The 27,682-nt window shown below is 42.6% G+C and overlaps 1 protein-coding gene across 1 annotated transcript; it reads right to left on the bottom strand.

Annotated features, from left to right (window-relative positions):
• Positions 1-14,245: 14,245 nt before the first annotated feature.
• LOC132780167 (uncharacterized) lies at positions 14,246-26,160 on the bottom strand. Its single transcript, XM_067473422.1, has 5 exons — positions 26,004-26,160; positions 23,386-23,535; positions 20,439-20,627; positions 17,573-17,707; positions 14,246-15,143 (listed from the first exon to the last, which is right to left on the bottom strand). Exons 1-5 carry the CDS (start codon positions 26,068-26,070, stop codon positions 14,752-14,754), a joined length of 933 nt encoding a protein of 310 aa, XP_067329523.1. The 5' UTR covers positions 26,071-26,160; the 3' UTR covers positions 14,246-14,751.
• Positions 26,161-27,682: the final 1,522 nt, after the last annotated feature.

Here is a 27,682-nt window from a genome sequence, read left to right as displayed (position 1 = left end):
ACAACCACAATTCTGGTCCATCAACACCATCACATAATAAAAGTAGCAACATATTTTTAATAAGACAGCGTCATAAGGCTGAAGATGTGGATGTTATTACCTCTAATTTGGTCCTGAGTTATGACGGGAGTTTGTGTTGCAAGCCAAGGTGAGTGTAGGACTTGCATGCATCTGATTACAGAGTGTGTTTTTTCTTTGGGAGCATGGAAGTCTCCCGCAAGTCTCTGGTGTAGCAAATATTCCTGGATGAATTGCAAATGTACCTTTGTTTCCTGGTAAATAAGGGTGATACATGCATTTAATCATCACCTAGCCAATTTTGTGAGAGTTAATGAGTGCATTGACATTACAGCAGACTCTCAGTTAACAGAAACTCCCATCATCAGCAAAATAATGTAAGAAATAATACTTTAAATAAACAATAAAATCAAATAAATGTTAGGAAAAAAATGTATGTTTGTCTTAGTTTGCTTTTAATTGCTGTATATCAATATTACTATAGTCAATACAGAGTTTATGGTATGGTATAATATGGGGTATGCTATTAGGCCTATTTTAATAGTAACTCTCAAGCAACTAGGCACTATATTTATCTGGCATCTATCAATCCCCATGAGTGCCAGCTAACGAAAGTCTTCTATATATGACTAGCCATCCCCTGTCTCGCGTTGATGTGGCCCAGTCTGGTGATCTGGAAAATAAAGTAATGAGAAAGTGTTGGTTTCTAATATATGTAATTTCTTTATCCTTGTGGATAAACAGTACTTCTTGTTGTTTCTTTGTCAATGTTGATGTGGAGATCGTCTGGTTTGCTTACTCGGGAACATGCAACATACTATTGTCCTTCTTTAGGGGTCCCTTTCAAATATATGATACTATCTCTCTCTCTCTCTCTGTGTGTGAATCATATCTATCTATCTATATCTATGGCTGGATGGCTCTTTTTCAGGAGGGCTTTGATTACATTTTCTTGCCCTGGCCTTAAGTATTTTCTGTTGGTCATGGGAATTCTGTGTGGGAAGTTTGCCCCAATTCTGTCATTGGTGGGGTTCAGAATGCTCTTTGATTGTAGGTGAACTATAAATTCCAGTAACCACAACTCTCAAATGTCAAGGTACCCCAAACTCCATCTGCGTCCATTTGGGCATATGAAATATTTGTGTCAAGTTTGGGCCAGATCCATCATTGTTTGAGTCCACAGTGCTCTCTGGATGTAGGTGAACTACAACTCCCAAACTCAAGGTCAATGCCCACCAAACCCTTCCAGAATTTTCTGTTGGTTGTGGGAGTCCTATGTGCCAAGTCTAGTTCAATTCCATCGTTAGTGGGGTTCAGAATGCTCTTTGTTTGTAGGTGAACTAGAAATCCCAACAACTACAACTCCCAAATGACAAAATCCATTTTTGGAGTGATGATCACTCCTTGGGTTAGTAGGTGTATTGTGACCAAATTTGGTGTCAATTGGTCCAGTGCTTTTTGAGTTATGTTAATCCCACAAACAAACAGTATATTTTTATTTATATAGATTCCAGGAGTTTGAATCCACAATTGGGAATCTGGGATTTGTGTGTGAAGTGCTTGGAATGATTCTGCTAGATGTACTTCTCTGGATTCCATTAACTAGGGCTCCCCGTCAGAGAACTCTACCTTTCCAACCAAATGACACAGTCAGTTAATGTGTCATCAAATTGCTGTAATGATGTCACACAGCTATATTCCTAAATACTGAATGCAAAGTTGACTCATTAGAAAAGGCAATAATGTTTGGTCAGATAGAAGGCAGCAGGAAAAGACATCATTACAGGAAGCTAGACACAAACCAGGAAGCAATGATCCTAAATTTGCAAGACCTGAGCAGAGCTGTTGATAACAGGATGACTTGTAGTCTCTCATTCACAAGATCGCCATAAGTTGAAGTCAATTTGATGGCAATTAACAACAAATTGGATTGTGGTAGGCAGTGATGGTGCCATAGCATTTTTGAAGAAGTCACGCTAATATAGATTCCATCAGTACATCCAATGTTTCACAGATGGAACTGGGAATATGTATGGATTTGCAAATTGAGTCGCTAATGGGCATGTGCATTCGGGCCAATAGACATGCTGATTTTTGGTCCATTTTTGTCTGACCCCTCATTTTTGTTGGAACATGCATGAAATCTGTTAGTGTGTGTCAACTGTAAAATAGGATGCATGAAGCTGATTGGTTGCATTTTGCCCAGGGAGATGGCTGAGCCTGGGACTTTTGGATACTGTGACATTTTTTAGGCTTGAGCTATGTAGGCACTTGCAGAGAGAAGCAGACAATGACAGAGTTTGGAGTGTGCTCTTGCTTCATGAGCTCCTGGGAGGAAGATTCTCCACATGGACAAAGAAAAAACATTTTAAATCTCTCGTAAAAGGATATTATGTGAGTCAATGTAATTAATCACATGATTGTACATATGTTGTTCTAAACTACTTGTTCTTTACTGTTCATATATGTACTTCATATTTTCTTTCTTTGGTAAAGCAGTGTGTGGGCTGACCAAACATAAAGTACACATGATTTTAATTTTGTCACAATTTTGTTTACCGGAAAGTTACCTGAGAGGGGAGAGGATGATACCATTTCATTCGGCAGAGATTCGGTCCACTGGCTACGTGGGAAACTTTTAAGGCACAATTCTCATAACATTTTAAGGCAGTGGTTCTCAACCTGGGGGTTGGGACCCCGAGGGGGGTCATGAGGGGGTGTCAGAGGGGACTCCAAAGACCACCAGAAAGCACAGTATTTTCCGTTGGTCATGGGGGTTCTGTGTGGGAAGTCTGGCCCAATTCTATTGTTGGTGAGATTCAGAATATTCTTTGATTGTAGGTTAACTATACATCCCAGCAACTACAACTCCCAAATGTCAAGGTATATTTTCCTCAAACTCTACTAGTGTTCACATTTGGGCATATTGAGTATTTGTGCCAAGTTTGGTCCAGATACATCATTGTTTGAGTCTACAGTGCTCTCTGAATGTAGGTGAACTACAACTCCAAAACTCAAGGTCAGTGCCCACCAAACTCTTCCAGTATTTTCTCTTGTTCATGGGAGTTCTGTGTGCCAAGTTTGGTTCGATTCCATCGTCAGTGGAGTCCGGAATGCTCTTTGATTGTAGGTGAACTATAAATCCCAGCAACTACAACTCCCAAATGACAAAATCAATCCCTCCCAACCCCACCAGTATTCAAGTTTGGGCGTATCAGGTATGTGTGCCAAATTTGGTCCAGTGAATGAAAATACATCCTGCATATCAGATATTCATATGACGATACATAACAGTTGCAAAATTACAGTTATGAAGTAACAATGGAAATAATGTTATGGTTGGGGGTCACCACAACATGAGGAACTGTATTAAGAGGTCGCAGCATTAGGAAGGTTGAGAACCACTGTTTTAAGGCCTATCTGCATGAAACCTATCTCAGTTGTAGACCCCATTTATAACTGCAGGACTGCCAAGTTTCGAAACAATTCACCAATGTACTGATTTTTCAGAATTATTTTAAATTTTAACCATAACATTTTTAAAAATAAGATATACCGCAAGAGAGGTTTCTGGGAATCGTAGTCGCTGGTTGCCAGTAAGAGCATGGACACCATCACGCTATTTACTGGCTGAGAGACACACAGAGAGAAAAAGTTCAACTCACATCATGTTCCGAGATGAAGTTTTCAATGGCCACCCAATGCTAGTGCCACTAGGAAAGCAAGTTCACAGGGCCCTCTCTGGAGGAGGAGATAACTTTTCAAGAAAGAATGGAGGAGGCTTCTTCTGCTGGGGAAAAAAAGGCACTACAGATCCAACTGTCTCAGGTATTTTGTGGACTTGCAGTAACTCTTTCCGAAAATATTGGTTCTCTGAATCAATTTCACTGGTATTTTAGTCTTTGTTTCCCCCTTTCTGTTTTTGGAAATTAAATGAAAATGGACCTCCAAAAACTACAAATCTTTTAATTGATTCAGGCCCTAGTCTAGTAGCTAAGCCAAATGAGGATTCATTCCAAAGGATGTGACCAAGCAAAAGGCATGGTCAAAAGTGTGGTCAAGAGGGCAAACGTTCGAGGAGGGCACTTCACCACTTCCTTGTCACATACTTCCTCTGCAACCATTTGATGCCTTCTTTGTCATGAGCATCTAACAAAAGCAGCTATAAAGAATCAGCTTGCACATTGTATTTTTCACTTCCCCTTCTACTAAAAGGATGAGGCTCGATGTTTTGAAATCAATTCCTGTTTCTTTTCACCGATTCTAAATTAAATAAATGCTGATGTTAATGGTTCCCAAACTTTGGTCCTCCAGATTTTATTTTACTCAAGCTCCCATAATTCCTTGAATGTTGACAATGCTGGTTGGGACTTCTGGGAGCTGATATCCAAAATACCTGGAGGATGAAGGTTTTGGAACTGTTGGGATTGTACCTTGTTTTGTTCTTAAAAGGATGCCAACATACAGAACCCTATACGGTTCCAGCCCAGCATACCTGTCCGAATGTATCTCCTCCTATGTCCCACCTTGGAGCTTAAGATCTTCTGGGGAGGCCCTGCTCTCGGCCCCGCCTCTGTCTCAAACACGCTTGGCGGGGATGAGGGACAGGGCCTTCTTGGTGGTGGCCCCCTGCCTGTGGAATTCACTCCCTGGGGAAATTAGGTTATCTTCATCCCTCCTCTCTTTTAGAAAGAAGTTAAAAAATGGATGTGGGACCAGGCCTTCAGGAAATTATGTAGACAATGGCAATGATGACAATGGCTATGGATAATGGACTAGGGATAAGTTGGATGGAATCTCCAATCACAGAATTCAGCTAGATAATGGTCACCAGACTGGTATTGGTTAGTAGCCTTAATTGTACTGATTTAATGTTTTTAACTATTTATAACTACTGGTTTTGTTATGTATTTTATTATGTGTATATAGAGCCATCGAATGGTTGCCGGCTGGAAGTTGCCCTGAGTCCCTCCCGAGGGGGCTGAGAAGGGTGGGGTAAAAATACTCGAAATAAATAAATAAAATGTTAGACACCAGTTGTTCTAGTGGGAATTCGTAGGTTTTACAGCAGGGAGGGGAATCTGTAAACCCTCTTAAATTGGTTCAGCACCTCGGATAGCCCTCTTAAAATTCAGCAAATGGAAGCACTGTCTTGAATTTCCCATTTCTTCCAATTTCTTATCATCAAGATCCCCCTTGCACCTATGTTCCAAAGTGCTTCCTATGTGCCTTTGCATTATTCAAAGACAAGAAAATAATAGTGCCTTCTCAATAGCTGTTTAAAAAACAAAAACTCTGGAGATAATCCCTTCTTTGCTCATGTTCATCCTACTTTTCTCTGTCCCAAACTCACCCAAGAAATTCAAGAGGTTGAGCAAGTTGTCTTATGTCCTAGAGAAGCCTGTGAGAAAGAGCAGGACAGGTTGAGTCACCTCTTTGAATGGAAGCTGTCACCAGGAGAAGAAACAGCGGTGTTGTTTAAGTATTGGGTAATAAACTCAGCTAGATTTTGGGAGGGGTTTGGTATTTTCCTGATGATGAAGGCCTTTTATGTGGGAGGATTGGTCAAGATGTTGTAGGGAGGGAGGGTGTAGCTGGAAGCAAAAATATATGGAAAGCAGCAGGAGTGTGCAAATGTGAAATTCTGTTATACAAGAGATAAAGGCCTAGTGCAGTGTTTCTCAACCTTCCTAATGCTGCAACTTCTTAATACAGTTCCTCATGTTGTGGTGACCCCCAACCATAACATTATTTTGGTTGCTACTTGGTAATTCTAATTTTCCTACTGTTATGAATTGTCATGTAAATATCTGATATGTAGGATGTATTTTCGTTCACTGGACCAAATTTGGCACAAATACCCGATACGCCCAAATTTGAAAACTGGTGGGGTTGGGGGGGATTGATTTTGTCATTGGGAGTCGTAGTTGCTGGGATTTATAGTTCACCTACAATCAAAGAGCATTCTGAACTCCACCAACGATGGAACTGAACCAGACTTGACACACAGAACTCCCATGACCAACAGAAAATACTGGAAGGGTTTTTTGGGCATTGACCTTGAGTTTGGGAGTTGTAGTTCCCCTACATCCAGAGAACACTGTGGACTCAAACAGTGATGGATCTGGACCAAACTTGGCATGAATACTCAATATGCCCAAATGTGAATACTGGTGGAGTTTGGGGGAAATAGAGCTTGACATTTGGGAGTTGTAGTTGCTGGGATTTATAGCTCACCTACAATCAAAGAGCATTCTGAACCCCACCAATGATATGATTGGGTTAAACTTCCCACACAGAACCCCCATGATCAACAGAAAATACTGTTTCCTGATGGTCTTTGGCAACCCCTCTGACCCCTTGTGACCCCCCTCGGGGTCCTGACCCCCAGGTTGAGAAACACTGGCCTAGTGCACATGTGTCAAATACAAGGGCCACACATCCATGCCATTTTATGTGGTTCTCCAGATGCTGGACTACAACTTCTGTATTCCTCACCATTAGATATAATGACTAGAGCAGATGGGAACTGTGACAGATTAACATCAGAAGACTTTAGTTTGTTCTGTTTAGTTAGGATAGTGGGGTTTGAATTTAGATACAAGGCTAGTAAATATGAGGCATGACTTTTAACTTTTTCCCAGTATCAGAACCAAACGTGCCAAGAGGAAGGCGTGTCAAGCCAACCCTGAAACCGCCCTCCACCTGGAAACCGATGCCCTCACTGCAGAAAAACAAGCGGATAAAGAATAGGGCTCCACAGTCACCTACGGACCCACCGCCAGGACAATCTCACTCAGACGACGAGGGATTGCCTAAGTAAGTAAGTCAGTCAGTCAGTAAGTTTTTTGTTAATTCAATGTAGTTACATTGAATCCGAATATCTGTACATCTAATGTCATTCTTTGTGTAAACATTCTGTAAGAATCCTCATACTTTCTCACACTGGAAATTGCAATAAAAAGAACCTATGCTTTAAAGTATGGTGGCCTCACAACTCCAAGTATTCTTGGAAGACACTGATTATCTGGATCCAGCACAGTGGCTTTACATCTGGGCATGGAACCGAGACAGCCTTGGTCACCTTAGTTGATGATCTATGCAGGGAACTAGACAGGGGGAGTGTGTCCCTGTTGATTCTGCTGGACCTCTCAGCGGCCTTCGATACCGTTGACCATGATATCCTTCTGTGACGTCTTGCCAGAATGGGCCTGGGAGGCACTGTTTTACAATGGCTCCTGTCGTTTCTGGAAGGTCCACCCAGAAGGTATTACCGGGGGACTCCTGTTCAACCCTACAACCATTGTCTTGTGGGGTTCCTCAGGGTTCAGTATTGTCTCCCATGTTGTTTAACATCTACATAAAGCTGCTGGGGGAGAACATCCAGAGTTTTGGGGTGCGATGTCACCTGTACCCTGATGATGTCCAACTCTATCACTCCTTCCCACCTGCTACTAAGGAGGCTGTTCAGGTCCTGCTCCTTTCGTGCCACCTGCCACTTCTTCCCTGTTGCTGACCCCGGTGGCGCAGTGGCTTAAAGCCCTGTGCTGACAAGACTGAAGAACAACAGGTCGCAGGTTCAAATCCGGGGAGAGGCGGATGAGCTCCCTCTATCAGCTCCAGCTCCTCACGCAAAGGGGACATGAGAGAAGCCTCCCACAAGGAAGATAAAAACATCAAATTATCCAGGCGTCGCCTGGGCAACGTCCTTGCAGACGGCCAATTCTCTCACACCAGGAGTCACTCCTGACACGACAACCCCCCCCCCCAAAAAAACCCATGGTATATGTACCAGAAACTGGAGCTGATGTGGTCTATCCAATGCAGTTTTCTGAATCAGCACCCCAAACTGAATCTGAAGTTGGCCAAAAACTTATTTGTAACCTTTTTGGTACTAATGTTGGAGAGTGGTCTCTGGTCAAAGTGGTCCCTGGTCAAAGGGGTCCCTGGTCTATTGGTCCCCAGTCAAAGTGGTCACCGGTCAAGTGGACCCGGTCAAGGTGGTCCCTGGTCAAATGTTCCCTTGTCAAGCGGTACCTGGTGAAATGGTCTGTGGTTAAAGTGATCCCTGGACAAAATGGTCCCCGGTCAAGTGGTCCCTCATCAAAGTGGTCCCTGGTTAAGTGAAACCTGGTCAAGTGGTCCCTGGTCAAAGTGGTACCTGGTCAAGTGGTTCCTGGACAAAGTGGTCCCTGGTCAAAGTGGTACCTGGTCAAAACAGTCCCTGGTCAAGTGGTCCCTGGTCAAAATGGTCCCTGGTCAAGTGGTCCCTGGTCAAGTGGTCCCTGGTCAAAATGGTCCCTGGTCAAATAGGTCCCTGGTCAAAACAGTCCCTGGTCAAGTGGTCCCTGGTCAAAATGGTCCCTGGTCAAGTGGTCCCTGATCAAAGTGGACTTGAGAGAAGCCTCCCACAAGGATGGTAAAATATCAAACCTCTGGGCATCCCCTGCACAATGTCCTTGCAGATGGCCAATTCTCTCACACTAGAAGTGATCAAAGTGGTCCCTGGTCAAATAGGTCCCTGGTCAAATGGTCCCTGGTCAAAAAAAGGTTGGGAACCACTGATCAAAAACCTCTCTGTCTATTGGTATCCCTGCACACGGCCACTGATCTGCCTTGGGGTCAGCTCAGACATCACTACAGGGAGTTGCAGGGACATTGTAATGTAGAAACTTAGTGGATGCATCCTGATGGAGATGACTGCACACCAACAGGATCTTGGTCAGGAAAGTCAACTTCCATGCATCCTAAAAGGGACATTGTGAAACATCATGCAAAAGGTGAGATCTGAACCAGCTGGTCCTGTTTCACTCTAATTAAAAGCAATAGCATGGCCTCATCATTTTAATTTCAGAGAAGAAAATTCTGAAGACAAATGCTGAGCAAGAAAGACTAACCCAACTGAGGATTTGTCTTCCATAGCCCTGAGTGAGCGCAGATTTCTGTGTCTCACAAAACCCTTGTATCTTTTAAGAACTTCTGGCTAGCCAACCAAAGTTTTGTCCTACTGGTGGTGTTGCCATGTTTTTAACAGACTTTGCATTTTAATTGCAGTGCACTTGGCAGACGTTAACTTTTTTCCCCAAGTTAAACTACTGATAATGTAAGGATAATTGTGATGTGTGAATGGTTTTCTGTCTCTGTCTTCTGTCTCCAATAAGACGAAAGCATAGATGGCTCTGACAGAGATCTGTCCTAAAACTGATCACTCATAGAAAATGCTGTCAGAGAGCCATATAAGAGCTGGCCAATGGTCCCCTGTGGTCAACCTCCATTTCCACCCCTTCTGGACAGAGAAGAAGAGAAGAAGTAGACTCTTCAAACATGCTTCAATGTTTGAAGAGTCTAGATCAGTGTTTCTCAACCTGGAAATTGTGACCCCGGGGGGGGGGGGGGGGTTGCGAAGGGGTGTCAGAGGAGTCACCAAAGACCATCAGAGAACATAGTATTTTCTGTTGTTCGTGGAGGTTCTGTGTGAGAAGCTTGTCCCAATTCTATCATTGGTGGGGTTCAGAATGCTCTTTGATTGTAGGTGAACTATAAATCCCAGCAACTACAACTCCCAAATGTCAAGTTATGTTTTCCCCAAACTCCACCAGTTGTCACATTTGGGCATATTGAGTATTTGTGCTAAGTTTGGTCCAGATCCATCATTGTTTGGGTCCACAGTGCTCTCTAGGTGAACTACAACTCTAAAACCCAAGGTCAATGTCCACAAGGCCCTTCCAGTATTTTCTGTAGGTCATGGGAGTTCTGTGTGCCAAGTTTGGTACAATTCCATCGTTGGTCGAGTTCAGAATGCTCTTTGAGAAACTGTATTAAGGCATTACAAGAATTTATAATAAACTTATTGGATGGGCAACAGAAACAGAGGAAATCAAAAATTCTATGATTCGAAATATTGGAAGAACGATCGGGTTGAGGGAATGGGAATGAATTTGGACATAATGTCTAAAATATACCTATGCTACAGATATACAGGAAAACTGGTTAAAGATGTTGCACCGCTGGCATATTACACCAAAAAAAAAATAGGAATAATATATAAAAATGCTGATAACAAATGTTGGAAATGTAAATCACATGAAGGGTCATATTACCACATGTGGTGGTCTTGTGACAAAACAGCTGAATATTGGAGAAACATACATGCAGAATGTTAAAAAAAATTATTTCCAGTGAGACCAGAATTTTATCTTTCAGGAATGTTTGAATCAGAGATATTTAATGATAATATCGATAAACTGTTTACATCCTTTGCAACAGCGGCAAGAATTATTTTTGCTAAATTTTGGAAACAGGAAATGATCCATGTATTGTCGAAGGCTTTCATGGCCGGAATCACTGGGTTGTTGTAGGTTTTTTTGGGCTATATGGCCATGTTCTAGAGGCATTCTCTCCTGACATTTCGCCTGCATCTATGGCAAGCATCCTCAGAGGTAGTGAAGTCTGTTGGAACTAGGAAAAGTTGGATTTCTCAAAGTACACAGAGAGGCCATTGAAATCCATAGGCATGTGGACAATTTCAACAGAAAGGAGGAGACCATGAAAATGAACAAAATCTGGCTACCAGTATTAAAAACCTCTAAAATTACAACAGCAAAACAACAGAGAGGAAACAATCAGGGACATCTAATCACCTCTCAACAAAAGATTGAGGCACTAGCAAGTCACACCAAAAAATTGCCAGGTCATCAAATGCTAATGAAGGTGGTCAGTTGAAACATTCACACCTAGCTCCAGCAGACAAGAGTTCTTTGTCCCACCCTGGTCATTCCACAGATATATAAATCATTTTTTTCCTAGTTCCAACAGACCTCACTAACTCTGAGGATGCTTGCCATAGATGCAGGTGAAATGTCAGGAGAGAATGCCTCTAAAACATGGCCATATAGCCCGAAAAAACCTACAACAACCCAGGAAATGATCCCTTCGAAAATACAATGGTTGGACAAAATAAAGTATATGGATAAATTGACATTTTTGCTTAAACAAGGTAACGGGAAAGAATGAGAATGATGGACTGGAAGGTCCTTGAGAACTATATGAATAATGGACATTAAATAAAAAGAATGAGGATAAGTGGAATGGAAGATGGAGGGAATTTTTTCTTTTTTTCTTTTTAGAAAAATATGGTAATATAAATTGGTAAAATGCAAGAGGAGGAAGAACAGAAGTCAGATTTTCTCTTTTTTTCTTTTTTCTCTTTTAATTTTTATAGTAGTCTATATAATGTTTACACAATCATATACTATGTTATTTTATGTTATACTCTGCTATCTTATGCAACATACTAATAAAAATTATTTCTTTAAAAAAGAGAAACTGTATTAAGGAGTCACAACATTAGGAAGGTTGAGAACCACTGGTCTAGATAAATGCACACACACTAGAATGAAGGAATGCACCCACCACAACAAAAAACAGCAACACGGACATTGAGTTCCCTAATAATCAGGACATACTCAGTTCTTGTGGGTTTTTTCGGGCTATATGGCCATGTTCTAGAGGCATTTCTCCTGACGTTTCGCCTGCATCTATGGCAAGCATCCTCAGAGGTGATTCGAAATATTAGACCTCACCTCTGAGGATGATTGCCATAGATGCAGGCGAAACGTCAGGAGAAATGCCTCTAGAACATGGCCATATAGCCCGAAAAAACCCACAAGAACTGAGTGATTCCAGCCATGAAAGCCTTCGACAATCAGGACATAATTTTTAGCCTATTGAGCAAACAGGAGTCATGCAATGTTGCTTTGGCCCTCTAGTGGCACAATCTACATCCTGAGCTGATTTTTTTTTCATTTAACTAGCTCATTCAACACAGTGGTTTAAAATCATTTAGCACAAGTTTAAAATCTTGAAAGATGATGCTGTCAAGGTGATGCACAGGGGCGGCTCGTCCATTACGCGAAGTAAGCAGTCGCAGAACACTTTTTTTTGCCAGGGGGGCAGAGGCGCCTCTGTAAATGCCCCTCGACCACCACTTGAGGAGCTCCCCCTCAGCTCACAACAGCCCTAGCAGTCCGGGGGGAGCCTCGGCTTTCTTGCCTCACTGCCGGGCGATCCTCTTCCCAAAGGGGCCGGGCCCTTGAGCCTCACCTAGCCCCTCTCGTTCCTGCTCCACCCGGCCACCGGGTGCGCGAGCAGAGCCAGCGCCCAATCGTTCTCCGCGTTCGATCCTTTCCCATGACTGGCTCCCTTTCCCGATCCCCGGCGCTCCACCCACCTCCTCTCCTCTCCCCAATCCACGGGAGGGCCAAGGGGCGGAGCCGCCACAGCTGGCCCGCTTCGGGTCCGGAGCCGTGTCTGAAGACCCCAGCGTGCGCACCAAAAGTCGCCTCTTCTCCTGACTTTCTCTTCAGCCATGGGGACCAAGAGAGAGAGAGAGAGAGAGAGAGCCTCTCCGGTTGGAGGTATCTCCCACTTCCGCTCCCTCCTTTGTTTTTGTGCCTACCTTCAGGAAAGGTGGGCATCTCCACCTCTGTCTCTCTCTCTCTCTCTTGGTCCCAATGGCTGAGGAGAATGTCAGGAGAAGAGGTGACTTTTGGTGCACATGCCGGGGTCTTCAGGCACGCCTCCGGACCCAAAGCGGGCCAGGCAAGGGAACAAGTGCGGCAAGTGTAGTTACTGGGATGTATAGTTCACCTACAATCAAAGAGCATTCTGAACTCCACCAATTATGGAATTGAAACAAATATGGCACACAGAACTCCCATGACAAACAGAAAATATATATCAATGATTGGTTGGGGGAGGGGGGCACCAAAATACTGTTTGCTTACCGTTGAAAATTACCTAGGGCCGCCTCTGGTGATGCATGCCATATGCCAGCAAATATGGAAAAGACAAGAATGGCCATCAAACTGGAAAAAATCAACTTATATCCCCATACCAAAAAAGGGAAATGAGAAAGACTGCTCAAACTTCCGTACAGTGGCCCTTATTTCTCATGCCAGTAAGGTAATGCTCAAGATCCTACAAGGAAGACTCCAGCAAGACATGGAGTGAGAGTTGCCAGATGTACAAGCTGTGTTTCGAAAAGGCAGAGGAACGAGAGATCAAATTGACAATATTTGCTGGATAATGGAGAAAGGCAAGGAGTTTCAGAAAAACATCTACTTCTGTTTTATTGACTATTCTAAAGCCTTTGACTGTGTGGATCATAAATAATTGTGGCAAGTTCTTGGTGGAATAGGCATACCAAATCACCTTGTCTCTCCTGAGGAATCGGTATATGGACCAATTAGCAACAGTAAGAACTGACCATGGAACAACAGATTGGGAAAGGCGTACGGCGGTGTTGTATACTCTCACCCAACCTATTCAACTTGTATGCAGAACACATCATGCAATGTGCGTGGCTTGACAAATGCAAGGCTGGGGTGAAAATTGCTGGAAGAAACATTAACAACCTTAGATATGCAGATGATAGCACTTTGATGGCCAAAAGTGAGGAGGAACTGAGGAGCCTTCTAATCAAGGTGAAAGAAGAAAGCCCAAAAGCTGGGTTACAGCTAAACATCAAAAAAACCAAGATTATGGCAATAAAAATGATTGACAACTGGGAAATAGAGGGAGAAAACGTGGAGGCAGTGACAGACTTTGGATTTCTAGGTGCAAAGATTACTACAGCCAGGAAATCAGGAGACGCTTACTTCTTGGGAGGAGACCAATGACCAATCTTGATAAAATAGTGAAGCATAGAGACATCACACTGGCAACGAAGATCCACATAGTTAAAGCAATGGCATTCCCCATAGTCACCTACGGATGTGGGAGCTGGACCATAGGGAAGGCTGAGCGAAGGAAGATAGATGCTTCTGAACTGTGGTGTTGGAGGAAAGTTCTGAGAGTGCCTTGGACTGTGAGAAGATCCAACCAGTCCATACTTCAGGAAATAAAGCCCGGCTGCTCATTGGAGGGAAGGATACTAGAGGCAAAGCTGAAGTACTTTGGCCACATCGTGAGAAGAAAGCAAAACTTAGAGAAGACAATGATGCTGGGGAAAATGGAAGGAAAAAGGAAGAGGGGCCGACAAAGGGCAAGATGGATGGATGGCATCATTGAAGAGACTGGATTGACCTTGAAGGAGCTGGGGGAGGTGACGGCCGACAGGGAGCTCTGGCATGGGCTGGTCCATAAGGTCACGAAGAGTCAGAAACGACTGAATGAATGAACAATAACAAAAGCACAGTGGTATAGCACTGTGAGTTCATTTCGCCTGGCATGCCTGCATCCTATGAAATCTGATACTGGCTGATCGCTCTAAGTGCCCTTCCTATACTGCAAATCCCAGGATTCCATAGCACACCCTCCAACATTTCACAGATGAAAACCAGAACACATTACATAGAAATGTCTCTTTCAAACAATTCAGTGCTATTTTAGGCCCCATCTACACTGAAATATAAAATCCAGATGATCTGCTTTGAACTGGATTATTTGGCATGGTGGACTCATGTAATCCAGTTCAAAGCAGATAATCGGGATTATCTGATTTGAATATTCATCCAGATAATCTAGATAGTATGGATAATCCGCTTTAATTATTAGAATTATATGGCAGTATAGATCCAACCTATGTTCACAATTGGTTGATAGTTAGGAGACCACAGAAGCCCAGAGATCGATCCATCTCCAGATCTATTCCCAGGTGGTGCCATGTTTTCCTTCTCTTCTAAAATATACCTCTTCCAAAATCAGATCACAGAGCTTGGGAATCAAGGCATCTCACCCAGTTAGCCCATGGACGGTAACCACAAGAGTGACTAGTAAAGCACTGATCTGAAGTGTGGCCCCTTTGCCCTTAGCTCCAGGATCAATGACGGACCACTCTGTGCCATTATCAACAATGTAATCCTCACACTCAAAGTCCCGGAAGAGACCATATCCATGACCAGGGTCGGTGAAATTGCTGGTTTGATTTCTGTGTCCATATAATCCACTGGTAGTTTCCCATGCTTGATTAGTTGGGGTTGGATGAGCATTTTCTTTCCTATTGCAGTGGTTTCCAAAGCAACAGACCCCTTGCATAGAGATCTCTATTGGTCCAAAAACCTGTTTCTGAGGAACATGGCAGGTGCTTTGGCAGCTTCTGATGTGTAAATGTAGAGCTCCATTTCCTGTTGGTTAGAAAGAAAATGGAGGTAGAAGGAGAAATGCAAACGATCTTTGTAGTTTTCCGGGCTGTATGGCCATGTTCCAGAAGCATTTCGACACATCTATGGCAGGCATCCTCAGAGGTTAAGGGGTCTGATGTGTTGACCCCTCAACTTCTGAGAATTCCTGCCATAGATGTAGGCAGAGAAAATGCTTCTGGAACATGGCCATACAGCCTGGAAAACTCGCAGCAACCCAGCGATTCCAGCCATGAAAGCCTTCAACAATCCTCTTCAACAAGATACGACCAACTAACTGGGTGGATAGAAATAAATCTAGGGGTGCATCTACACTGTCAAATTTTTGATGCTACCTTAACTGCAACGCCTCAATGCAATGGAATCCTGGGAGTTGCAGTTTAGTGAGGCACCTGCACTCGTTGGCAGAGAAAGCTAAGGACCTTATAGATTTACAGCTTCTGGGATTTCTTAGCTTTGAGCTAGGGCAATTAAAGTGGGGTCAAATTGTATGAACTAGACAATGTAGATACTAGGCTTAGTTGATTAAAAAATGGATCAAAATTCATGTTGGATGTAGGGGGCACTGGTGGTTCGATTCGGAATAGAATTCTGATTTTTTTCCGAAAAAAATTCGGAAATTTTCAAATTGCTTTGTTAATGGCGGATGCAGTTGCAGAAGAGCCCTTCTCCCTGCCCTGATTCTCTGCTGCCCTACTCTCCCCCCCCCCCCCCCCAACAGCAACAACACACAAAAGGCTGCAAGGCAGGCAGGCAGGCAGGTAACAGTCCTGCTCCCAGCCCTTCTTCGCTTACCCTGCCCTTCCAACCGCTCTTCTTCTAACCTCCCTTCACAACACCCCTTCCCTTTTTCTTTCCTCTTCCCTTCCCAGGCTCACAATGAGCTTCTAAGCCATGTGCTGCCCTTTATATAGCGTGATGGCTGCCGTGCCAAAACCCCTCCTCTCCCCAAAACTTCTCCCCTCGTTGGCTGGGAGGCAAGCATTCCAGCATGCAAGCTGCTTGCCTCCAAATGCTTCCGACTCACTTCCTGAGTTGGAAGAAAATGGCGAGATTAGCTTTGGAAGGGCAAAGGGAGTTCCGGTTTTCTTAAAAACTTCAAAATTGCTTCAAAAAGTTAATTTTTCTGACTTTATTCTAAATTACTAAGATTCAATAGTACCTAACCATGCCTAGTAGATACAGTCTGAGGCATATGTTCATTCTCGGTGTGTGTGTGGTTGAGTTATTTATTTGATGTAGTCACTCTTTCTAATGTGGTATTCCCTAGATCTGAGAGAGCATGCTCAAAGGGCATGGAGTTTCAGATCCAAGGGTGGTTCCAAACAACCCTTTAATGTGGGAGGAATTGTGTTTGTTAAACGCGATTGCTCCCAGGTTAAAGTCCACCACCCCTAGAAAGCGTGTGCCTTCCTTTGGGTGTGTGTGTGTGTGTGTGTGTGTGTGTGTGTGTCCAGATGCTCTCTTGGAACCTTCCAGGAGGACAGGAAGACAGCCCACACCCCCTTCCAAAACCCCTTTAAAAAGCCTTTAAAATCAAATAACTTACCCGGCTGTCATTAAACCACTGCTGGAGCTGCTGGAGCTGGCATTTAGGAATGATGCGCCAGGAGAAGGAGAGTAAGGAGCAATTTTCCATCAAACTGCTGCTGGGTAAGTGATTTTCTTTTTAAAAAGTTTTTAAAGGGGTTTTTGGGAGGGGGTGAGGCGTGTCTTGGGTTTCTTGGGCTCCAGGAGCTGAAGAAACCCAAAACAGCTATGTAGATGGGTACCAGAAGTTGCGTGGCTCCATCCCCGGTCCCTGTCTACATAGCCCCCACACCTGGTCTTTGGAAAGACTTGGGTCTTTCCAGGTGTCAAATTACTTCGGGACAAAGCAGGGTTTTCCTGCTTTGTCCCGAAACCATTCGCTATTACCTGGAGTGTTGTCTAGACGTCCCATGTAAAGAAATGGGAGGACACGGGTTTTAGGAGCTGGCTGGATGGGCTCCAAAGCTCAAATGTAAGTGGCCCTGGCCATGCAGGTTTTTTTTTCTCAATTGAGCTATTTATAAATCACCAACTTGCAAATCCTCATGGCAGGAGATCCATGCCATGTTTCCCCAGTGCTTTCTCTCAAAGCTTCTAGGATTCAAAAAATATCTGCCAAACTGGGATTGGTTGGTTAGCAAAAGTCTGCAAACCAATCGCGATAATTTAGAATTTTTCTTGTATCCTATTTTTTAAAAAATGTCTTCAAAGCAGCTTATGGATCATTTTTCTTTTAAAAATAGGGAATCCAATTATGCAGTCAAATAAGTACATATTTTTGTTTGTATTTATCCCTCCCCTCCCCCCCCCCAATTTATTCTAAAGCAAGAACAGGGTAAGTGAAGATTTACAACTTAGGCTCCAGATTTGATAACATTACGCACCGATTGTGATATACCCAGATCCTTGGTAACAGAAGTCAGAGTCGCTGCGGCATGTCACGGCTTCCAGCAATGTTTCGGAGTCATGAAAGTTGATGCCAGCATAGCATTTCTTCAAGCTGCTTGGTTTACAGTTTTCTATATTATAAAGAAAGGGAGGAGCCTGTTAAACCATCTAGGAGCCTTATGAACCATCTAGGACTCTAAGATCTTCTGGGGAGGCCCTGCTCTCGGTCCCGCCTTCTTCGCATATGTGTTTGGCGGGTACGAAAGACAGGGCCTTCTCAGCAGTGGCCCCTTGGCTGTGGAACGCCCTGTCTAACAGTGGCCCCCTTCCCTCTGACTTCCGCAGAAAGGTTAAAACCTGGCTTTTTGAACAAGCTTTCGCTAGTGCAGCATAATCTGCTAAATATGAAATCATTGAATGACCTGACAATGCAACTGGATAATGGCGTTGGTAAGGAGATGTTTATGATAATGTTTTTTGGCCTTGTACTGTTTTTTATACTATATGCTAAATGTTTTTAATAGTATTTATGACTGTTTTAATTGTTTTTTAATTGTTGTGGCTGAGAAACGCAGTGAACAAATATGGTAAATAAATAAATAAATAAATAAATAAATAAATAAATAAATATTCCCAACTAGAGCAGGGCTATTTAACCAATGTAATTGCTTACTCATTTGTTTATATGTTGTAAACATCTTTAAAATTTCATTAGAACTTTTTGGAATAAATAGATTGAATATAGTAATGGAAATTATAGGAACCCCCCCCCCCCCCAATAACTTAACAATTAAAATTCAACTCAGTTGTAAGATCTGTATGTCAGCTTAGTATCAGTATCTCCAAATGCATCATCCATTTGTCCAATTTCCAATTGTGAATACCTCAAATGTTGATTCAAAGGTACCATATTTTGTAAAGATAATAAACAGATATTCAATTGTAGAAAACTTTCATCAGCCACCCCTGGACTGTGGAATGACCTGCTGGAAGAGATTCAACAGTTAAAGGAGCTGTCAGAAATTAAAACAGAATTGAGGATCTATCACTTCTGGCTGGCCTATCCAATCAATTGAAACTTTACATTTTACATTGACATTGTATTGGTTTCAATGATCTGAGTGTGTATTTTAATCTTACATCTATGCATTTCATCTATTGTATTAATAGAGGCCCAGTGGGCAATGAGTTAAACCAGTGATTCGTAACCTGTGATCTGTGGACCACCAGTGGTCCCCAAGAACTAAAATATGGTTTGTGGCCTCACCATTACTACACCGTTGCAACGAGAGCAACTGGTCTCACGAAACCCTCTTATAGTGCCAAGGTAACAAGGATGTTGGGAGAGGAGAGTCTGACAACCCACAAAAGGAGCAACAACAAACCTCATCACTGCTGCTTCTCCTCCTCCTTCCCCACAAGCGGAAGCGGGGGCATCTGGAAGCGGGAGCGCCTTGGTGTCTTTGTTTTTAGGCCTGTTCCTGGGATTATTTGGGGTGCTGATTCAGAAAATTGCCTTGGATAGATGGCATCAGCTCTAGATTATTAAATATAGTTTTCTGTGGGAAAGCAGATGGCAACTACTGGATGGCATATGTTCTGTATCAGAAACAAGAGCTGATGTGGTCTATCCAATGCAATTTTCTGAATTAGCAGCTGAAACAACCAAACTGAATCTAAAGTTGACCAAACACTGGTACGTAACCCTTTTGGTACTAATGTTGGAGAGTGGTCCCTGGTCAAAGTGGTCCCTTGTAGAAATGGTCCCTGGTCAAAATGGTCCCTGGACAAAGTGGTTCCTAGTCAAAGTGGTCCCTGGTCAAAGTGGCCCCTGGTCAACATGGTCCCTGGTCAAAGTGGTCCCTGATCAAGTGGCCCCTGGTCAAAGTGGTCCCTGGTCAAGTGGTCCCTGGTCAAAGTGGTCCCTGGTCAAAGTGGTCCCTGGACAAAGTGGTTCCTAGTCAAAATGGTCCCTGGTCAAAATAAGGTTGGGAACCACTGGGTTAAACCTTTCTGCTGGCAGGACTGCTGACCTACAGGCCAGCAGTTCAAATCTGGGTAAAGCGGGTTGAGCTTCCTCTGTCAGCTCCCGCTCCTCATGCAGGGACTTGAGAGAAGCCTCCCACAAGGATGGTAAAACATCAAACATCTGGGCATCCCCTGCACAATGTCCTTGCAGAAGGCCAATTCTCTCACACCAGAAGTGACTTGCAGTTTCTCAAGTCGCTCCTGACACGAAGAAAACCTATTGTATTTTAATTACATTGCTGCCTGCCTCCAGCCTTGGAGTAAGTTAGGTAAGAATTATTAATATTATTACATAATGCATTTTAAAAAAATTGAGTAACCAGTTATGTAGCTGGCCCATTATCGAAGATCTGAATCTTCAACCTCTGTATCTAGTTTGCACGACTGCCAACGTGTGTACCTCGATCTGTTCGTGAAACTTGCACATGTTGTCATGTTTTAACCCAGATGAATTCATTTTAGTTTCTAAAAATCTATCTGTAGCTTGCAGTATTATCTTTCACAGCTAGGTGTCGAACCAACCCCAGCAAAGGAGACTGGAAGATGGTCTGGGATTCATTTTCCTGCAAAACCTCTGGGCAGCTTCATGTCCTGTTTTTTTCTGCAGACCCTGGGACTCTCTATTTATGCTAATAGGGACCATGGAGAGTATCTCTGCATCTTTCTAGTGAAAGGAAGAATGACTGAATGAGTGAAGAACAGAGTGAAAAAGGAAAAGCAGCAGATTGGGGTAGGAGAACAATGTGATTCTATCCCATGAGAAATGGATATATGTCATGGAGAGAAGTAACTGCTGAATCTTTCTTTGCTATGCAGCTCTTTCCACATTTTTACCTTTGACTAATGCAGTCTTGTTGTGAGCATCTGCAGATGGTATTTTTCCATTGCACAGGTCACTGGAGCAGTAATTTGCCTTGTATTTGATTGCAAAGTATTTGTCACCGGTCTTGGATGATTCTTTTCCTCCATTTGGATATTTGGTGGTTGCACAACTTCGATGATCAATAAACAGAGTATTGCTGACTGAGGTAGGAAGACATAGACAGGATGTGTCAATGAGATGCCGAGATTTTACTTTGGCAAATTGGGTTGGGTTGATTTTTTTAATGAAGTTGTGGTATTCCTAAACTTTCTGTATTCTAGAAATTTCGAAGGCTAGATGCACAATCACAAACCACACCATCCATAATAATGAATACAATCAATTAGCAATAACCTGAATTATATTTACCACTTCTGGTTTTGGCTTATACTATGGAACAATTGCCAAAGAACCCTGATGCCCCACCAAACTACAAATCCCAGGATTCAACATATTTGAGCCATGGCAAGTTAAAGTGGTGTTAAACTGAATTAATTCTGTAGTGCGTATGCACCCTCCAGAGAGATGTGGTGGGATATAAATAAAGATTATTATTATTGTATTTTTTATTTTTTCCGGGCTGTATTGCAATGTTCCAGAAGCATTATCTCCTGACGTTTCACGTACACCTGTGGCAGGGATCTCAGAGGTTGTGAGGTCTGTTGCAAACTAGGAAAATGGGGTTTATGTATCTGTGGAATGTCCAGGGTGGGAGAAAGAACTCTTGAGGTGTGAATGTTTCAGTTGGTCACCTTGATCAGCATTTAATGGCCTAGCAGTTTCAAGTTCTGGCTTCTTACTGCCTAAATCAGAATAGTCTTTGTAAAAATCCGGTCTGAGTCACTCTATGGAGGTAGAGAAGATCAGGATACAAAAGTTTTAATAAATAAATAAATAATAAAAACAATAATTCACTGTCACACCAGAGATTTGCTGGTGGTAGAGGGCTAGAAATACAGATCTCCAATATGCAGAGTAGCTTGTGGCTTTTAAGGTGGATGGTCATGATAGAAGACACGTCTTACTTAAGTAGTCATAAATACAGGCAGTCCCCAAGTTACAAACATTCAAATTACAAGTGGCTCATAGTTAAAAATGGGGTGAGACAACAGGAAGTGAGAGAAATCTACCCCTAGAAAGGAAAATTCACTCCTAGAAAAGTCATCATGGGAAAAGAACTCAAGAACAGAAAACAGAATGTTGGTGGACATGAAAAGAGATTTAAAGATGGGCTCAAAGCCAATCTTAAAAATTCTGGTATAGACACTGAGAACTGGGAGCTCTGGCCCTTGAGCACTCAAGCTGGAGGTCAGCTGTGACCAGCAGTGCTGCAGAATTTGAAGAGGCACGAATGGAGGGTAAAAGAGAGAAACGTGCCAAGAGGAAGGCGCATCAAGCCAACCCCGACTGGGACCATCTTCCACTGGGAAACCAATGCCCTCACTGCAGAAGAAGATGTAGGTCAAGAATAGGGCTCCACAGCCACCTACAGACTCACAAGAATTCTGATCCTAGAAGACTATCCTACTCAGCCAAAGAGGGATCGCCTAAGTAAGTAAGTAAGTAAGTAAAAGGGGAAAGAATGCCTCCACTTAAGCTTTATCACCAATCCTTGTTTTGACAAGTCAAATTTTTCAAAATCAAATTGTCACAGGGCCAGTAAATGATGTCAAATCTTCTGAGCGGCAGAAACTGCCAGAGGGTGAGAACTCTACCTTAGAACTCCTGCCTGAGGCCAGCCTTTCCAAACATACTGGGCATGGCCCCCACAGCTGTGCCATCTCACCTGACGCCAGCAGCAGATAAAACAGCCAGCATTAGACCCAGAGCCTGCTTTGCAATCCATCTTAAGCCAATCAATAAGATCTTGGCACTATAGGACTTTTACCAACATGGATAGAGACACTTTGGCATCACGAGAAAAAACACCCCCCATCTGCCTCCCAAAGGACCTCATACCACAGTTTATAATCACCACCACCCCTATGAAGAGCTGGGTTGCATTCCTGTCCTTAAATAGTATTCAGAGGACTCCTTAATTGTGAGGATCTGGGAGGGCATAAAGAATGGGGGTGGATATTATGGGGAGGTGGCTGTGGGAGAGGGATGGTAACTAGACCCCTATAGATCCTATAACAATTTTCTCTAGCCAGCACCTTAATCACTCTGACTTGGACACCACCTCAGTCCTGTTGACATGTAAATGCTTTTTTACTTTTAATGTTTTGAGTGATTGCTATCATTAGATCTAGTAGTAAACATGTTCTAAATGTTTGATTTATATATTTAAATGTCTAAGTTTGTTATTTTTGAGTTGCTCTATGAGTACACCTGATGTTGTTTATTTTATTGTTTATGATTTGATTTGTTTGTTATGTTATGCTGGCACTGAATGTTTGCCAATTTTCTGTTGTAAACCGCCCCGAGTTTCCTCGGGGAGATAGGGCGGTATAGAAAAAAGATTATCATCATCATCATCATCATCATCATCATCATCATCAAAGTAAATCTAACAGGACTGTTAAACCTTTTATGTTACTTGACTACTGTATACTCTTGCATTAATTGATCTCATGTTAAAAGTTGGGGACAGATTTGTTGCCCAAAATTATGGATTTTGACATGACCCATAGATAAATGGAGAGTTATTGTCCAGAGGGAGAAGGGCAGGAATTGTCTCGGGGGGGCAATTGAGTATTGCTTGCAGTCTCCTTCCTTAGGCAATCCTACTGGGAATCTGAATGGCTGCAAATCATATATGAGTACAACCCTCCTGTTGAAAGTGCTATATAGTACTTTAAATTTCCTTGCCTCATATTTCCTTGCAAACATCAACCTGACTTTTAGAACCTTAGCACCCCTCATGGGTCCAAATCCTGATAAACTCATTTGGTCTGATTATATTTAGGTTGAACTTACCTGTACTCAGTTCCAATCGTATAGTGATGCAAGCGTTGTGAATAGGGAGACAGGTGATGGCAGGTTCATCAGGGAGGTAGGAACTTACATAACCAGGGACACCAGTCTGCGTATAGTTAGTGATAGAATGGCACATAATGGCTGAAGTAACTGAAGTGAAACACAAAAATGGAAATTAAAAAAATTATCTCAGAGATGCTTTTAAGTTATCCCTCCAGGTTTTGATTTCTTTCTTTTGTGTGTGTGTGTGTGTGTGTGTGTCAGGAGCAACTTGAGAAACCACAAGTTGCTTCTGGTGTGAGAGAATTGGCCTTCTGCAAGGACGTTGCCCAGGGGACGCCCGGTTTTTTTCCCATCCTGTGGGAGGCTTCTTTCATGTCCCTGCATGGGAAGCTGGAGCTGACAGATGGGAGATAACCCCGCTCCCCGGATTCAAACCATCAACCTTTCGGTCAGCAGTCCTGCTGGCACAAGAGTTTAACCCATTGCGCCACTGGGCTCCATAGGCATTTTGATCACAAGGCACTAGAAACCTAGTTTTAAAAAAGGGGAACTGCTTTTTTAGAGGCTTTGCTAGATTTGAGGTCACTCATAAACAGACCTTTATCTATATAAATAAAAATGTAATGTTCGTTTGTGGGATTAACATAACTCAAAAACCACTGGATGAATTGACATGAAATTTGGACACAATACATTAGTCTGATAGGTGTATTGTGTCCAAATTTAATGTCAATTCATCCAGTGGTTTTTCAGTTATGTTAGTCCCACAAACTAATATTACATTTTTATTTACATAGATAGAATTCACTAAAAAAAAACCCACTGAAAAACACAGCGGAAGGGACTTAAAAAGCCAAAAAACGCAAAAAGAAGCCACAGTGCATGGGCAAAGGACTCGCCCTGGCAAGCAAAACACACAATAGCATGTAGGTTTTTTCGGGCTATATGGCCATGTTCTAGAGGCATTCTCTCCTGACGTTTCGCCTGCATCTATGGCAAGCATCCTCAGAGGTAGTGAGGTCTGTTGGAACTAGGAAAATGGGTTTATATATCTGTGGAATGACTAGGGTGGGACAAATGACTCTTGTCTTGATCCTCTCACTTCTGCAGGAGTCTACCGTATACCATGCAGCTGTGAACAAGTCTACATAGGGACCACCAAACGCAGAAGCATTGCCCAAGCACGAATCAAGGAACATGAAAGGCACTGCAGATTACTTCAACCAGAGAAGTCAGCCATAGCAGAGCACCTGATGAACCAACCTGGACACCGCATATTATTTGAGAACACAGAAATGCTGGACCACTCCAACAACCACCATGTCAGACGACACAGAGAAGCCATTGAAATCCACAAGCATGTGGGCAATTTCAACAGAAAGGAGGAAACCATAAAAATGAACAAAATCTGGCTACCAGTATTAAAAAACTCTAAAATTACAACAGCAAAACAGCAGAGGGGAAACAATCAGGGACATCTAATCACCTCTCGACAAAAGATTGCCCCAGGCACCAACAAGCCACACCAAACAACTGCCAGGCCATCAAATGCTAATCAAGGTGGTCAGTTGAAACATTCACACCTAGCTTCAACAGACAAGAGTCCTTTGTCCCACCCTGGTCATTCCACAGATATATAAACCCATTTCCCTAGTTCCAACAGACCTCACAACCTCTGAGGATGCTTGCCATAGATGCAGGCAAAATGTCAGGAGAGAATGCCTCTAGAACATGGCCATATAGCCCAAAAAAACCTACAACAACCCAGTGATTCCGGCCATGAAAACCTTCGATAATACACACAATAGCATATCCACACTCTCTTCCAGACTACAGCTCCCAGCATCTCCTAGACCAGCCCCTTTAGGAGAGGAGGAGGATGATCCAAATGCATTGCTTCCAAGCTCCAAGCTGCAGGCTTTCTTCAAGTTTTCTTCTCCTTGGATTTGAGAGCATCCCAATCGCTGCATATTTCCAATTTCCTGTTTCTGGTCTTCAACTCCCAGCAATCCACCAGATAGATAAGATAGATAGATTAGATAGAGATAGGTAGGTAGGTAGATTGATTGATCAGGAGTACTGCTGGGAGTTGTAGTCCAAGAATAGATAGGGAAGGATGAAAGGGGAGCAAGAGGAAGAAATAGAAAAAGGGGGGGGGGGGGAGGAAGGGAAGAGGAAGAGAAGGAAGGAAGGAAAGAATGAAAGAAAAGAAAGGAAGGAAGGAAGGAGAGGAAGAATGGAGGAGAGAAAGAGGGAGGAAAGGTTGGCCACAGCAACATGTGGCAGGTACAGCTAGTATATATATAAACGCCACTATAACCATTGTCACTCCTGGACATAATATTTCACCCACTTGCTTCCTTTTGCTAAAAAAGCAGCCAAGAAAACAGAGGCACCCTGCTATTTTTCACCCAATCCCTGTGCAACTGCTTCCCATAATAATAATAATAATAATAATAATAATAATAATAATAATGTATTTATTTCAGCATAGCATAGGATTCATCCAAGCACAACAACAAAAACACACAATCGCACCTGGTGGCCCTCTTTTGGGTTGTTTTAATCAGTTGAACTTGCTGTTCTGACAGTAGTAATATATTTACAATCAGTACCTGAGATATGAAGATTCACCACCAGAAAGCCTGTAATGGCTTTCCATCTCAGAGGAGTAGTTTCCATGGCCTGGAACCAAATGCTTCTCCCGTGTAATGACTTGTCTTTAAAAAGCAAAAGAGAGGATCGCAGAACAGAAAGATACGATCTTACATCTCTTGCACCATTTGAGTTTCTCGTAATATTGCATGAAAACATGTGAGTTATGATTGTGCAAAGGTTTCCTGTCTGAAACAAATGAGGAAAACAGCTCAAGAGATCTAATGTGGCTAGGATGAAGCAAACAGCGACTTTTGAACATGTGTGGGAAAAGCTGTTATGGAGAAAGGTGCCAGTCCACATTGGATCTCACTTTGAGAGAAAGGCAGGATATACATTCAACAAATTGTCAAATAAATGCCAGTGAGATATTTTAACCAGAACTTTAAAGGATTTGTTGCATGTGCTGAACATGTTTTGGAAAGAGAGTTCCGTACCATGGACAGCTCTTTTCAAGTTTGAGATGAAAATCAGAGAAGATTTACTCATTTACTTGGAAGTCACCAGATACCAATTGGGGGGGGAAATGGATGTAGCCCAGTTTTAAGAGGCAATACCACCTAAAACAGATAAGCTTTAGCTCCCTTAGTTTGACAATTCTTTTTTAAAAAGCAAGTAACCAGGTGAAGTAGTACAACCAGAAATAATTCCTAATCCTAATAAAAAGTGGTGAGAACACTTGCAGAAACTAAGGACTTTGTTTATAGATCTGGAGGACAGACAGATAACCTTCACAGAATCTCATAAGCCATTTATTTTACTTTCTTATCTGGATGAGAGCTGGGATAATATTTGTGTGCACAATCTAGACTGTACCAGAAGCTAATTTAATTTTGGACTATGTCTCTGCTAGATCATTGGAGCAAGAAAGACACCTTGAATAGGTTCAAGAGTGCTCTGCTGAGCAAAGAAAGCCCAATAAAGGGGTTGGTGATGGTGCAGTAAGGTTCCCAGCTGTGTGCCATGTACTAACATGCTCCCTTGCTCTCCAGGAGAGAATGGAATTGCTGAGAGACAAATAGTAGGGCTGGGCGGTTTCGCAATTTCGTAATTCGTTAAAAATTCTTTTTTTATGTATAATGAAGCGATAACGAACCATTCAGGAGCAACTAAAAAACGAAACGAATTTTTAAATTAGTTTCGTAATTGTTTCGAATTCGTTTTGTATTTGTTTCGTTATCGTTTTGAAATCGTTTCGTTATTATTTCCGCATGTCTGGGGCAAGTTTTATAGTTGTTGTTTGTTTAATCAGTGAAAAAAATTTATAAATATCACACCAACAGTCAATAACAGAGGGAGAGGGAAGCTTCAGAAGTTCCCCCTGTCCCATTTGGAGGTTTTTTAGCGTATTGCACGGTCGCGTCCGCCATTAATGAATCGATTCGTAATTGTTTCGTAATTGTTTCGTATTGTTTTGTAATTTTATGAAATTTCGTAAATATCGAACTTTTTAAAAGAAAAATTTCGGAATTTTTTTAAAAATCGAAACGCAAAACCCCCCAAAAAACGAATCAATTTTAGAAACAAATTTTTCCGTGGTTGCCCAGCCCTAACAAATAGGTATATTAAAGTAATGAAGGAGAGCATGTTAGATAATTTGAAAGTTCCTAACAGGCTGTGAGTTAAGGCTATACAAACA

Source organism: Anolis sagrei, chromosome X (assembly GCF_037176765.1).
Source record: "Anolis sagrei isolate rAnoSag1 chromosome X, rAnoSag1.mat, whole genome shotgun sequence".
NCBI lineage: Eukaryota > Metazoa > Chordata > Lepidosauria > Squamata > Dactyloidae > Anolis > Anolis sagrei.
Note: the sequence above shows the minus strand (reverse complement) of the source record. Positions and strands in the feature narration are given on the sequence as shown.

Excerpts from the sequence above, each read along its gene's own strand:
- LOC132780167 (XM_067473422.1), bottom strand. The coding sequence starts at position 26,070 with ATGGAAACTACTCCTCTGAGATGGAAAGCCATTACAGGCTTTCTGGTG. Across the intron at positions 17,708-20,438 it reads CAAGACTGCATTAGTCAAAG|AAAACTGTAAACCAAGCAGC; the intron begins GTAAAAATGTGG and ends TTTATAATATAG. Across the intron at positions 15,144-17,572 it reads ATCTGGGTATATCACAATCG|GAAATGGAGCTCTACATTTA; the intron begins GTGCGTAATGTT and ends TCTAACCAACAG.